This window comes from Diadema antillarum, unplaced genomic scaffold, assembly GCF_040938485.1.
Source record: "Diadema antillarum isolate AM-2024a unplaced genomic scaffold, OU_Dant_1.0 seq00000810_RagTag, whole genome shotgun sequence".
NCBI lineage: Eukaryota > Metazoa > Echinodermata > Echinoidea > Diadematoida > Diadematidae > Diadema > Diadema antillarum.
The window spans coordinates 2822792-2838794 of record NW_027271690.1 but is presented as its reverse complement, the minus strand read 5'-3'; the positions used below and the strand labels follow the sequence as shown (position 1 = coordinate 2838794).

The 16003-nt window shown below is 39.4% G+C and overlaps 1 protein-coding gene across 1 annotated transcript; it reads right to left on the bottom strand.

Annotated features, from left to right (window-relative positions):
- Nucleotides 1-949: 949 nt before the first annotated feature.
- LOC139739717 (transmembrane protein 192-like) lies at nucleotides 950-13970 on the bottom strand. The gene is made up of 6 exons (XM_071650326.1): nucleotides 13834-13970; nucleotides 11696-11842; nucleotides 9007-9235; nucleotides 8013-8153; nucleotides 7437-7545; nucleotides 950-2442 (listed from the first exon to the last, which is right to left on the bottom strand). The coding sequence occupies exons 1-6, from the start codon at nucleotides 13867-13869 to the stop codon at nucleotides 2289-2291; spliced, it is 816 nt and encodes a 271-aa protein (XP_071506427.1). The 5' UTR covers nucleotides 13870-13970; the 3' UTR covers nucleotides 950-2288.
- Between the last annotated feature and the right edge of the window lie 2033 nt (nucleotides 13971-16003).

Genomic DNA, 16003 nt, shown 5'->3' with positions numbered 1-16003 from the left:
GGGAAAATTTCCTCGTAATAACCGATATCTCGTTATAGCAGTGTTCGTTATACCGAGTTTCCCCTGTACTAGCAAAACGTTGAGATCTTCAAGATTGCAATCTTAAAGATGGCCCAGGGATTGGGTCATCCCTTTTGCATGCACATTTTTGAAAAATTGGTGAGAACACTTTAATAGGTATTGAAGAAAACACTATTTGGAAACCTTCTGTAAATTTTTAACTCAAGAGGGTCTTTATTTGTTTGGTTAAATTGACCCTTACGATTTGAACTATTTTTTCGTACTACGAAAAAATTACAAATCTAAACTACTAGTCTAGTTTTACAGACCTGTGTGATGCACTTATGAAGTTCATGTAAGTGGCGTGTTGTTATTTGCCATCGATAACAAAGTAAGAGAGGCTAGTGAATTCTTTTTTCTGACAGCTTTAACATGCATATCTTTTGTTCGAAGTATAAGTAACATATCACAACCACAGTTGGATTAATGTATGCAGCTGTGCCTAGTACACAGAATACGTTACGGTGAGTGTTTGGTGCATTATTTGAATTTTAACGGCTAACAACCTTCAAATATCACAGAAATATAATAGCTTTACAATAGTCTTGCCATTCTGGTGGAATATATCACGTTCTGTGCTATTTGGGAGGGAATGCAAAAGGGATGGCCCATCTTTAAACTTCGCGATCTTCTGCCAAATGTGATTGCTATTATCTCACCTCAAAAATTCAAAGTTTTCTTGATGAAAATTGGTTTGAAATGGCTGAGATATCCCGAAATATATCCTGAAAGAGGTCCCAACAAAAGGTGGGACCCACCTTTTATTAGGACCACTTTGTTTTTACTTAGTAGTTTGTTTTTGGATATCTCAGCCATTTCAAAATAAATTTTCATCAAATAAACTTTGAATACCTCTTTTAAAATTAAAATTGCATGCTTTTTGATATTTCATAGCGGTTTTTTTTTTAATCACCTTGCAAGAATTTAAATTAAAGATTTTAATTTAATCCCCGATCTTAACCAAAACTAAATTCATCAATTTAATTGCATAACGATTATCAAGAAAGGGGTGTCCTCGGAAAGGGCTAATAATTACATACAGATGTTGTACGTGTGCCATAATGAGATTGTGATATCTATCTAGACCTATAAATCTGCACTTAATAAACACATGAGATTTAAGTTGATTGACAAACTTGAAGAATTCAGATGATTTCAGTCTTTAGAGAGCCTTTGATAAAGGCCTCGTGGTTAAAGTTTATATTCCAAAATGCACCTCCCATTGTGGGTGGAAAAAAAAGATGAGATTCTGATTTTTGTAATGTCTGTCTTTCTTCTTCACACTATTTCCAATCAAAGGGTTACTATAATTTCTTCTTGTGACTACAAGAAGACCACTTCATTCTGTATGACTGAAATGACTACATGGAAAGCACAATTTCATCACTTTGATATTAACTTGCCATGGTAGGCACTTCCTTTCATTCTAATTGCAGTATTAAAGTGTTTTACGTGCGCACTGCATGTTGAGAAAACATGCAATCTGCTATGAATTCAAATTCAGCAGGGTTTCTGTGTAAATAATAGCATGAGTTAATGCCTTTGAGTTATCAAAACTACAATACATACACACACATGCACTCATATACTGTACCTTGATTGGTAAGTAGGCAATACCTGGCCCAAGTTGGAAGTTGGCTATTAAAGCTCTGTTGATGGGGCTTGTGTTTCACATTGAGTAATATGACAACATCTCACAGATTCAAAGATTTCCTAAGACATACCACAAAGTACAACAGGCAAATACCTATGTACAGCTGTTTGTAGGACCCAAACTTACATACCTTCTTGCGCTGATGAGTCATTCTATGCTGGTGTCTCAGCACATCACACAGTGTAGAATCTCTTTACTTACTGTACACTACATGTACAGTGTCTTCTTCTTTAATACACACAAGCAATATCTTTACATTCGCACAAGGCATGCCTCACGATGTTCCACCATACACAGCACAGAGGCATAGAGGGTGCTATTCAGATTCGTATCACCGAAGCTAGCTGTCATCACTCCACAAACATACACACGTATTAAACCAACAATGCTTGGACAGCCAAGAAAATCTCTTCTCTGCAACTTGAACCGAGTTGTACAGGAGAGCACGGAGTTGTGTCAAACACATACCAGCATATCTTGGCAACAGCTCCCGTGCCACAGAAGGGATCGTGATATGATGCTAAGAGGAGTCGCTGTGGATACTACCCTGTCTCCGGGGCGCGATCGCATCGCTCTAGTGCACGTTGTTCATCGCGTTGCCGGACGTGGACGGATGGGTCAGCCTGGTGAGGCGTAAGATCTTCTTGCTGAGGTACGCCGTGTGAAGTCGCAGGTAGTGGATCATGTCAGCTTGCTTCTCCAGCAGGTTCTCCAAGTAGCCGACATCCCTGTGAAGTGAAACAGCATAATTTTAACCCCTTGAGAATGAGGTGATTGTGCTACAACACAGGTATCCCATAGACACCTGCCAAAGTATTCTCGGGACCAGTCTTGAAAGGGACCGAGTACTGGTTGTGGTGAGGATTCAGCTTGTAACGTTTTGTGTGATATCTAGAAACCACTCCATGAAATGTTCAAGAACATACAATTCAAAGAGAATCAAAGATCTATTTGATGAAAATAGATTGAGAAATGACTGAGATATCTAAAAAAAAAAGAAGTAAAACAAAGATATCCTACTAAAAGTCATGGCCTGTCCATTTTATTAGGATCACTTTTTGGGATATCTCACCCATTTCAAGACCAATTTCATCAAATAAACATTGAACCCTTCCTGAAATCACATGTTCTTTTATATTTCATAAGAGGTTTCTCATTATCTCACTGAAAATGTTGTAAACCTGAATCCTCACCTTAGCCAGTACTGTACAGTCCTTTTAAACAAGTAATATGCCTTATTCCAGCAATCCTGCTTTCAAAATAGGCCAATGAGAAGGAATTAAAACAAGATGTGGTTACACATCGATGTTAACCCTTTATGCCCCTACATACAATATTTAAGTTAAAAGCAAGAGAATATCAATCAGAGGGATGAAGTTTGAGGTGTGAATTTTCATTAGTCGCCTCCATCTACAAATGAAATTTGTAAGATTGCAACTACCGGTACTCATCTATAATTTAACAAACACACCTCAAATGTAGTTATACTTGCAAAATTTTTTATCATTATGCACTAATCCCTCCATTAAAAAAACTTGAGCTAGGAGGTAGATGACAGAGCTCACTCAGGTGTAGCAATGTGCCTCAGTCCAACAGGAAGGCCATGGTGACATAATAGGGATTAGGGGGATTAGATAATCTCTATTCATGGACAATAGGTTTTCAGACATCTGTGCCAAACAGTGAAGAAAGCTGCTGCTACATCCAGACAGCACAGTAGGGGTTAATCTCTGCTCTTTGTCTTTTCTTTTTTTTAGCCTGTTGAGGACGAGTCCCGAGTATACTCGAGCAAGGGTCTATGGGAAATGTGTGTTATAGCAAAATCAGCCTGTCCTCAACACGAGTTAATGGAAAGAGCTAGAGAGGATGAACATCACAGACAAGAAAATGGATTGCAAGCTAAATCTTGGAAACACCAGGCACTAGAGGACACATGATTTTACGGGAAGGCAGACTCAGAATCAAAACGGTTTACAGCGTAAAGTGCATGCAACATTTTGGTGAAAACTTTGACAAATTTGTGATTTTAAAAAAATGCATATCTATACATCACCATCAGCACATTAGGCATGGATGTCTGTATTACATAACCAGCTTTACACTTGAGCAAAATGCCTGAAGTATACTGAACACCTCCAACCCCTCCATTTTAACCCATTAAAGACGAGTCCAGCATATCCAGGCAAGTGTCTATGGGAAATGCGTGTTGTTGCAAAATCAGTCCGTCCTCATTGGGTTAATACACAAAATAAGTTATAATAACTGGCTGGGAAAAAACAAAGAAATTAGAATTTAAAATCTCCTTGAGAAAGCATTTTAAACACCAAGGTTAGAATGATTTGTATAATGGCTGACAATGAAAGTCATTATCTATAAAAATGTTAAGTAGATGGGAGTCAAAATGTTGTGGCATTGATGCAAAGCCTAAACTTGTTCTCAGTATGTTCCCCCTTGTACATATTGTACACTGGGTGCACCCAAATTGCATGCTGTAAAGTTTACTGCCTGCTGCTTCCTTGGAACTCTTAACTGCTTGTTCACACAGAAATTTTCACCACAGGAGGGCATCCCAAAGGATGGGTGGTCCATGGTCAAACAGCATAAACAGCCCCTTAGCACATGGTCATGCTTATCTAACAGCTGACCAATAAATGTTGCACAGGTCTGAGTGCATCAGTCGGAATTGTGTGCATAAGGTAACTATGGAATGCTTAACTCCCGAGGCGAAGCTGAGTGGGTTTAGGCTAAACTCCATAGTTACCCCATGCACACTATTCTGACTGACGCACAAAAAGACATGTGCGTCATCTGTGTTATAGAATATAGATAATTTTCTTGCCAAAAATCAATCAATCTTGTGGATACCCGATGGCAAATCTACCGGATGCATTTCCTTTTGGCTTGCCATAGACGAAAGCACGAAAAATCATGCATCCAGTACTTCAAAACCCTGCATCCAGTAATTACTGGAAGCATGATTTTTAAGCCAATAGTATCTCATATTGAGTGTGTGAACCCTTGCTAAGTGTGCGAACCTTTGTTACAAGTGTGCGTACTCTCACAACAAAATGTAATGTTCGATAATTTAAACATGTTTACCACTGTGAGGCAGCGTGTGGCCAGTAGAAAATCCACACAGAGTTCTCGACCACTGAGATCGCAGGATTCTCGCTATCCATTCTATAATATCTGACTAACCCATAAATGTAATAATATGGCAAAAGATTTACTGTACTCTTGGTTTCTATTTCCATTTTTCTGTAATTACTCTATCTCTTTCTCTGTTGCAAAGGAGAACAGAGGAGGTCTTTAAAGGAAATGGCTAGTATTCACCGATCAGTGGGAATCAGTGGGAATGCTGGAGGATGATTGTTCCAATTCTTGTGGGATTCATCATAGAGTACATTTTGTATCTATTGTGTGAAAATCATTTGCTTCAGAATGGTCTCATATTCAAGTAATGTGCAGTTTTGTGCCCCATCACTGTACAGGCATGCTAGCCTGGAAACATTACACTGCACATTACTTGAATATGAGACCATTCTGAAGCAAACAATTTTCACACAATAGATAATGTACTCTTAAATGAATCCCACAAGGATTAGAACAATCATCCCTCAGCATTCCCACTGATTCCCACTGATCAGCTACTAGCCATCCCCTTTCGTTAAAGCCTTACAACCTTGCCATATTCATACAAGCATGAGTAAAGAGAAATGCTCAGTTTATACATGCTGACACGTTAATGACTAAACACCGCCTCATTTAATCATACTCACAACCGAATCATGATTGCTTAATTGACTGTCACTCTATGCACATGACATAATGTACAGATCAAATGAATAATCAAGCTCATAACTGCATGCACATCTCTCTAGCTAAAGCAATTATGTGGGATACAGTAGATTGCTTGTTAAGGATTAAAGGGATGGTATAGCATTGGCTGAGATGAGGATTTAGCTTTTAAGTTTTGCAAGACACCTAGAAACCACTTGATCAAGTGTTAAAGAGCATTTTACAATTCTAAGAAGAATTCAAAGTTTATTTGATAAAAATTAGTTTTAAACTTTAAATTCCTCTTAGAATTATATCCTCTTTCATACAGTTTCAGAAGAGGTTTCCTATTGTCTCACACAAATAGTTGGAAATGTAAAGCTCCATCTCAACCACAACTATACCATCCCTTTAAACAATGGTGGTTTTAACGATCAGTTTCAATTGCCTGAAAATGACTTTGACACCAGGGCAAAGGTATCTGAGCAGTGGTACAGGCGTAGAACGAACTGACACACAAATCGACGGTCAACCTAGACACAGAGTTGGGGAAGTTGATAGCAGTCTCTGGCGCAAATAAAGGGAAGAAATGGCAAGCATAATTTTTATTCATGATGATTCAATGAATGCAGCACGATTATGGTAGTCACCGCTCAGTGTTGACCCCACAAAAGTCGAGTGGGGTTCTCTCCACATGACTTGTTATGCACATGTGCCAAAAGGTGTCAAAAGGGGTTTGCCCTTGAACATGCATGTACAGCATTGTCCAAGTTTTATCACAAAGAGTGGTTTTGGTATCCCGCTCGAGTATGTACGCCCATGATTTTTTATCATAGCTACTAATAAACACTGATCAATTCAGTGCTTATTTACATCGATGCAGGGCGATTTGTCAATCAGTTGCAATGAAAGCATCTCGACAGAAGAATTTCATGAATTTGAAGAGTGGTATTCTTTTATTCTTTCTATCACCATTTCAGGGTCCCATTTAACAAAAAGGGGTGAGTTTTCTTCTTTTTTTTTCTTTCTTCAGCCATACAGGGGTACTATTTTACAAAATAGGTTTTCTACATTCACTGGTACATCTACAAAGTGTACATGGAAGTGTTATGGATCAAATGCAATAAAGTCTGTTTACTATCTCTTCAACTGAATTCCCGAGGCGTTTTGGTGCGGGTACGGTGTAGGTAGAACTTTGTCTGAAACAGATAACTCTCCCCCATCCACTGTTGACCGATTCAATGAAGAACAGATATACAGTTGTTTACGATAAATTTGGATCAACTTTAATCCACAATTACAAACTAGAAAGGCACTCTGAGAGCGCAGACCTCCGCCGAGCATGCAGCTCATTTCCACCATTGATCTTGTTCTTATTCCACCTATACGTACTGTATATTGTGTGCAGAGTCGCCCGAATCCCAATATAGAAGCCTTTGTTACGTCATAAACCCTCAGCTGCACGGCGCGCCTCGCCCTAACAGAAACTAGAGCACGCACTTTAGTCCGTGCATGCAAACCTTAAATGCGCGCAGCCTGAACTCACAAGTTCATTGACCCTACCTGCTAAAATATCAAAAATCCTTCATAAATTCCAAAAAAATTCTCGGATCACTACCAAAAGTTAATCGTTAGGTACTTGTGTCATTCTCAACCTTTCCTGCAAGTTTCATCCCAATCCGTTAACTACTTTTAGAGTTATTTTGCGCACGGACAAACGAATGAACGAACGAACAAACCAACAGTAACGAAAACATAACCTCACCCTTGGCGCCCAGAGTGAATGAGTGTCATGGTAATGACTGCTGCTCTTACTGTGTCACTCAATAGTAGAATACATGAATATGCATACACATGTGATAAATGTAGTGCGCTCATAAGACAACAACCCCCCTACCAGCACAAGAAGGGGATGAACATGGGAGTGATCCCCTGCAATACCCACCTGTATCCAATGTCCGGAAGAGTTGCCGAGGGCTGCGTGATGGACGTATTGAACTCTTCCTGTTCGACGTCAGGTAGGCACCGCTTTTGATTGAAGCGAATGACGAGTACTGCAGATGGAATTAGAGGTAAACAGAATGAGCAGCAGTCATTCTTTTTGTGCAAAGTTGATTAGCTCTTAATTAATTCAATTCATTTTAATCGTCCAATAAAAAACATTACAGGAAATTCAGTACGGGATATTTACATATAAATGACGAAGCATAACAAATAATACATAGAGAGAGAACACCACGAAATAGTATATGATAGATAAATAAATAACCGAACATGCATGCAAAATCAAACTGACAAGAACAATCGTACAAATGTGGCAGAGGAGGAGATAAACCTCTTTATCTTAAAAAGGGGGGCAATTCTCTGTACCAGTTTTATCTACTGGCAGATCAAAAAAAAACTATTAATTTTAAGGGATAATCAACATGGCTTTAGTTCTCTTCCTTTACAATCGTCTGCACTCAAAAGAGTGTGATTGTCATGGAGAACACTGCTACACCGCAGTGGACATTATACCAACCTGTATAGCGAAGTAGAGCGCCCCCAGCCAGAACAGTCTCCAAACTGGCAATGATCTGAATGTACATCATTGGCCAGATTGTAGTGTTCACCACTTGGTCCCTCAGATAAGCCCCACTGAGAACCAAGAGTGCAACACACCCTAGGGGACACAGAACAGATGAGGAAGATATATCAGAACATCAATCATGGATATCAAAGATTTATTCAGATCACATTACAAGAGAAAAAGGAGGGCCTCTTAGCTCTTTTTATGCCTTGGCACTTTTAAATTATCATAGCTGTATTAACCCATTCCTCCCACAATTTTCTGAGAGCCTTCAATGCCCTAAAATAAGATTCTTTTTTGGGGGTCGACGGAGATCAGAGTGGTTGGTAATCTACCTGTGTGAAAGCCGTCAAGCGGTACATATATTCCCTTTGCACGGTCAACTACAATTATGTGCCATTGGACAATGCAAAATATTGATCTGGCGCAAGGTCACAGCACTCTATATGCAGTACTGGGTGTGAGGTATGAATAGAGCATGTGCAGATGGGCTTAAAGTTTGTCATATAATGTACATCACAGCAAGCTTGGGAATTCTTTCCACAATTCTGCTGTACTTCATTTCTAGCATAAATGTGCTGAACAAAAAAAATTATATTGCTTTGAAAAACAGAAAATTTCCCCAAAGTAGCAATGCACTGAGGTCTCAGAATAATGAAGTACCATGGGGATTTACACTGTAGCACACAAAGCATTTGTTGTGTGTGATGACAATAGGGATGAAACATTTGCTCCCGTGACAATTTATTTTCTTATTTTCTCCAAGGACTTAAGAGTTAGGTTGTGCCAGGGTTCTAGGTTTAGTTTGATGTGAGGATTAAGATTAGAGTTAGGGTTACAATTGTATGTTTGAGGGTAGAATTTTGTTTTTGACTGAGCATGCAGACCGTCCATGGTAGCAATTGTCATAGGAGCAAATTTCATGAAACCAATGACATCATCTTACCGATGGATACTGTGTATAAAGGAACTCTCTTCAGCGTCTGAGTCCGGCGGTAGAACTGCAGGTAACCCATCCGCATCGAGCGTCGATGAGCATAGTGTAAAACGCGTTCAAAGAATAGGAAGAGCAGCCACATGCAGGCCTGTACGTAGATTATGATCACAAAGCTGCAGGTTCCATCATTCTTGAAGATCATGAGTGGAATCAGGAAAACGAGGACCTCCCAAGCTATCTGGATTGTAGAAGAAAAGGTATGCAAAAAGGATAGGAGGATTAGAAAGTTAACAAACAAACAAACTGTTTTTCATTTACAAATGCCAACATTATAAAAACACTAGGCACTTACATCATATTGTAGTTGACTTTTTTACCAAGTTTGTTTGTTTGTTTTTTTAACAGTTATTCAGTAATCCATCCGAATGTCCATCTTCACTTTAATACACATCCATGGGCAGAATGTTTCTTATTAATTCTAGGAGAACATCATCTATACAGGTTGAGAGGACATTTGTACTGCTCAAACCATATCGGGCCAACGCACTTAAAAGTGTAAACAAACACCGCAGTGGCCCAGCACCATTTGCACACACACGCTGACAGGCAGACAACTCTCTATATTAACAGTCGCTTTTCATTAGTAACCAATCAAACAAAACATAGACAAGTTATATGTCATTTGAAAGAGGATAAAATTCCCCTTAAAATGGTATATATAACATGCTGCCATTCAATGCACAGTGCAGTCATAGTACTCAGCAGAAGTGAAGTACTGTCATCTAAAAGTTATGAAATCAATTTGTTTGTTTGCTTTCATTCATGGATTACAAATAGCAAATGTTGTAACTTTACACATCCAGTCGGACCTACCGGAAATGAAATGATCAGAGTGTCAGCTTTCTGGACATATAAGTATCATGACCATTGATACGATAATTGCAGGTTTATGTTTACGTGTATGTTCATGACGATGAAGCCATTGTGAGTGCATGGGAAATCTGTAGTATAATGTGTGCATCCTACAGTTTGTTGAAGCGAAACTCGTCACGATAGATACACTTCTACAGCTTTTCAGTTTCGACTGAATTATAAAATGGTTGTACATATTATTACATGTAGATGTACGTTCGACTATTATCACAGTCAAATCATCACCAGCAAGTATCCAAACCTTCTCAAAAACTGCGGCAGAAAATCCAAAATCGAGCACTCCGTAGTTGTAGATAGCACCCACTAACGCTTCGTGGTTATTCGCGTTATTCCATGTAAACACACATTTTTTCGATGATTTTTACAATATTGTTGCCGTTTGACTGACAAAACCTTCTTGAATTATCGCAGACAGAGTAGCAAAGCATTCTGGGATATGTTGTCAAAGGTTAGAAGGTGAAAGAACTTTGGAATGATGTTGTTTATGCTAGTATGTCATTTCATTCACTACGGGATATTCCGTATATGGCCCCTGCAGTGTTCAAACGAACTACGGAATATCCCGTAGGTGGCCCGATATGGGTTAATGATTTTAACTCTAAGGCACAGTAGAAAACAACTACAAAACTGTACAATCAACTGTGACCACTCAGCAAAGAGCCTGTGGAATGTCCCAGATTATGATTCACTGTACTAGACCATATTGTATGTCATTTGGGTTGGCCAAATGCTTCAGATATACAGTATTTTTCAAATTTGTCTTCACCTGGGACAACAATCCCTTCTCAACCTACTGTCAAAATTTGGCGGCATACAATGTAATACAAAACCAAAACTGAGGTATCAGCAGTTTTTCTGGACCATATACTTTTAGGCAAGCATTGCTTTCACTGTGAAATGGAGCATGCTTTCATTGATAGTTCTGCACATCATGCTTGAAGGACCCTAAGACCCCGTTTACAATGCGGGGCTGGGCCGAGCCGCGGCCGAGCCCAGCCTCAATTGCAGGGCTGAGCCCCACAATTTTGTCCGTTTACACTGCCGGGTCGGCATCGCTTTTAATTCAAACCTTTCAATATTTTGTCGTAGTGGCGCTTTGTTTGTAAACAAACGCAATTTGGTATAGTCTGGTTTTCAGACCCTCTGCCAACTGGATTCCGTGTCCTTTACCGAAGGAAAAATCCTTTGCAGGACAAAACCACCTTAAACTATACTAGCTTTCGACGTTGAGGGGGTTAATATCCTGAATAGCGAAATACGTAGTACGGGCAGAGGATTTGGAAGCCTGACTAAAATTGGCCGCGCATTTTGCCCAGTTTGCGATTACACTGAGAAAAGGCCGGGCCAGGCCAAGACCACCTCCAGAGCGAGGCCAAATGCGAGGCCAATTTTGGCCCCGCATTTGGCCTTTTGCGCGTTTACACTGAAGCGGGGCTGGGCCGAGCCTCGCACTGTAAACGGGGTCCAACTGACGAACTGTTTTCTCCCATGTATATGACTCTGCTTGTCCTCTCTCTTAATTGAGTTACTTTTTCAATGGGTCAGGATGGTCCAATTTTTAAATGTTTACATCATTTTGAAAGATTAGAGCTTACTCTTTCAAACTGTGTGGCATTTCATTTTTGGTTTACTTTTTGTGGGTTCAAACTTCAAAGTTGGGTGGTCACAATTGTGAATTTCTGAAAGGTATCTTGTCCTTGTTATCAATGCAGAAGTCTGCAATGAAATCCAGCAAAAGTGGTGATAATTCCTCCCAAATGTTTACCAGGATAATAATCTGTATCACGGCTGCCCAGGCTGTCCGAAGCGGCATGAATCTCGGGGAGTCATCCGACGTCAGCCCATTGCCGATCAGCTCTTCTTCATCATTTGGGAAGTTGGATGCAGAGCCTTCATTGGCAAAGAAGTATCCCTGGTATGCACAGACAAAAAGAAACAATCAAAATCTGGCTGAATGCAGACAAATACAGCCGTTCCATTTTCCAACAAAGTGATCTCTGTTGCAACATGCACTCACTCCAACTTTACTGTCAGTGTGCATTTGAGACTGTACTGTATTATTACCGGTACAGTTTCTCTCTAGCTACAAAACATCTGAAAGTGACTTCACACGACTAAATGCAAGTCTAGTAATTACACTTCTTGTTCAGAGCAAATTTTGGACATGGATGAGTTATTTCTGTCCCCTAACAATAATTTTGCCATACCCCAGTGCACTACCCTACCCTAATAGCTTTAATACACATTCATGGATGTGCGTACATGCACACGCACACACACACACATTTGGCAAGTGTTGGGGTACAGCAGTACTGGCGTCCTAATAAGGGTAGAGTAGTGAATTGTAGAGTGATATGGCAAATTAGTGGGGGGGGGGGGGGCATAAACAATTTTTCCCTTCAGATTTTGCAAACATACCGTAGTACGGACAGACATCTCTAGAAAAGCATATTCCACTAATTCTAAATGGAGAAATAATGAATAAGAAGGGAACACAAACAAAAGACAATTCTGGTAGAAAAGGACAGTACATTACTCAGCAAACCAGAAAAATATGCAAATGAAAACGAGCAAATTAGCATGTCTGGCACTATTACTTTGAGTGGTAATGTAGTGGGATTGGGTTTTGGGGACAGTCAGTCTTGACTTCCCCCCTCCTCTATACTGTACTTTACGACCTTAACCAAACCCAGACTGTGACTTTAACCTGACTGCAGGGTCACATGACTGACACATTCGACCCTGTCAGGTGACTACAGATCCCCTATGACCGAGACTGACGCTTGATGGATTGGACTATGATTTGGCACACACACGGACGTGTACCTATGAAAATCCTGGAAAATCTGTGGGCATCGAGCACATCAGGCCGCTGGCATAGTTGGTAAGTATCTATTCCCGTAAAGTGGGAATGACTCCCACTTTAGTAAAGTACTTTCATAGTCTTTTGTATTCATGTGGATATCTAAAATTCTGAATATCTAATCTAAAGAGAAAAGAAAAAAATCACAAGAAAAGAAATACTTGATAACTTAATATTTCAAATCATTTTTGATTTGATCCAAATCAGTTCTTGGTACTAGTGACTAGTAGTAACTAGTACTATACACTGATATCAATGACAACTTTCATGATGTCAATCAAAACAAGTCACTCTTCAAGAGTCTGTCGTGTCAGTGCAGTGACTGTCTTTGTGACATTGTGTGTGCTCTAACTCTAGACTATGAGCTGCATTTCTCAATCGACTGTCAACGTCGATATCAGCGCTTCCCATTAACCAATTTGGTTCAAATTAGGTCTCGCCCGACCACCAGACGCCGTGCAAAGCACGACATCCCCTTGTTGCGCCAAGGCCCAGACTATTAAAGTGAGACTGAGTGATTTAGATCAAGCTATTTAATGTTAAAATTTATAGAGACTCTAGCGTCTGGCCTAGACCACCTTCGTTATTCAGTTTAATTTCCCCTTTCCTCCTGTGACTTTGTTTGTCTTTGAGTTTGGAATTCGAGATAGACTTAGAGATTTCTATGAAATGGATACGAAAGTACACCACACGAGCACTTGTAACGTATGTTTTTATATCTTCCCTCACTACTCAGCATGTTCAGTATCACGGTACCCGCAAAAAGTACTATGATAAAGGGGTACACGTAGGTAACACTTCATAGTGGTACCGTGCGTCGGCCTACAGGCTACAGCCGCGCCGTCGCACCGCGCACCCGACCCCCTGTATCACTACAAAATGTACCCGCACGGCCGTCAGTCAGGAAATAAAGTTTAATACGAAACAGCCAACACAGATATGGGGGTCTGGGACTATCATTAATGGCGACAACAAAGTGCCGGAAAGACTTTTGAGCAAACAAAAATCAACATAAATCCAAACCTCAGTGTTTTACTTACCCCTTGCCTTGTACTGTCATGGTCGAGGCTCACCATCTCTCTTCGAAATGGATTCCAGTGCCCTGAAAATGACTGAAACTGTTGTTATTTTCAATTTCCGGACGTGCCGTGTAGCCTAACCTCACCCGTAACGCCGTACATTCGTTTGATTTTCCAGTCGCAAAATTGTCACATGATCATACAATCAATCACATGTGATTGTCGGCCGATTACGATATCGTACATTCGATTACGATACACATTCAGGAGAATATCGTACCAGCACATCACTCTCGGGCGAATTTTTTAATGATTTTTAAATGTGCTGTGATGAGTGTTACCACATTAAGTCCACACAGAGTCATTTTCAGGCTAAGGGAAAGGCAGATAATTGCTAATTTCTCTCTCCCCCTCTCTATCATTCTTACTCCCCCACCTTAGCTATCTTTGAAAAATAATTAAAGTCTATTCGTTGTTTCTGAAAAATATTATGTTCATGATATTAACGACATGTGAAATATATTCTGTTTTTTTTTTCTTACATAGGCTTTGAAGAAATTATTGCTCTACTAAACCTTTGTAGTATGGCCTACCAATTGGTTTATTTGATACATATGCTTGAAATTGTGCTTTGCTTTAATTTTTTCTTTTTCTTTTTACAGATGCATTAATTTAAAAGAACGATCCTTAAAGAATAAAAGAAAAAGTATCGATATTCAGTCTGCAAAGGACAATTTTTGTTCTTGTCCCTATATCATACAGGACCAGTGTATTTTTCTTCGTCATCTTTTCATTATCATACACTGTATTGCATAAATATATTAGAGAAAAGGGGACAATCTCTAGTGGAGACTGGCAAAATGTTAAACCTCTTCTCCTCTCCATAGAATTCATTTTTCTGTGACAGGTGCAACGTTATGGGCACTTTGTGTGTGTGTGTGTGTGTGTGTGTGTGTGTGTGTGTGTGTGTGTGTGTGTGTGTGTGTGTGTGTGTGTGTGTGTGTGTGTGTGTGTGTGTGTGTGTGTCTCTATTAGGCCCCTATACCTTTTTTTTAAATTCATGTTAGTATTTGCAAAGTGTGACAGGTCGTTTGTATGGCTTCTATAATTGAAGGGGTCGGTGCAATATAGTGCTAACTCACACTTTTGTCAAAATTGAGTTACATGCATTTTCATAATCCTTATCCTTCACTCTATCCTAGGTGAACATATCATATATGAATTCAACCAATAAGATGGTTAAAAAAAATGCATGCATTCATGTTTTATTAATGTACAATGTATGGACTTTCCAAAGATTCAACAGAGATTATCTCACAATGACTATTGTGTGAGTTAGCACTATATTGCACCAGGGAGGTGGAAGAGAGACTTCCACCTCGCTGATTGCACCGACCCCTTCAATTATAGCCTTGCCTATGTTTTTATCTCATACCCAAGAGGAAAGTGACGACGCATATAGTTCATACGTCTGGAATTAAAGAAAAATATACAATACTGCAATACGATAAGTATCATTATTCTGGCTGTGTGCTTTGAAACTATAGACTTGCATCTTAACTCTGCGCATTATGGAGTCTTGGAAACATCAGTTTCTTTCTATTCTTTACACACAGTGTTATTTCACCATAAAATCCGATATAACAACGATATGAGGACGGGAATTATATCATTCCTTTACACATTCAAAATGATTCAAACTTTCACATGAGTTAGGTAAATAAAGTTATGCTAAGCTGTTATCTTATAAACATTGATGTATGCAATATCTCTATATCTATCTATCTATCTATCTATCTATCTGTCTGTCTGTCTATATAGATGGATAGATAGATATAGACTTATAGATAGAAATATAGATGTATTATAGATAGATAGAGATAGATAGATAGATAGATAGATAGACAGATAGATAGATATATAGACAGATTTTAAGTAGTAAGTAAAAAGTAGATAGTCGATAAAGATTGTGATTGGGGAGGTAGATTACGGGAGTAAAAAGAATTGCAAACATATATTCTCTGTTTTGTGTGTGTGTGTGTTTCATATTGTGAAAATGACAAAGAGGATAGAGGGTGCCTCACAACCCATTGACAAGATCCACACCTGCTCTCATGAATGCCTAATTCGATCAATGAATTAATCCCATTCAACATTGACACAAAGAGATTGGGGTGAGGTGCGACGTGTT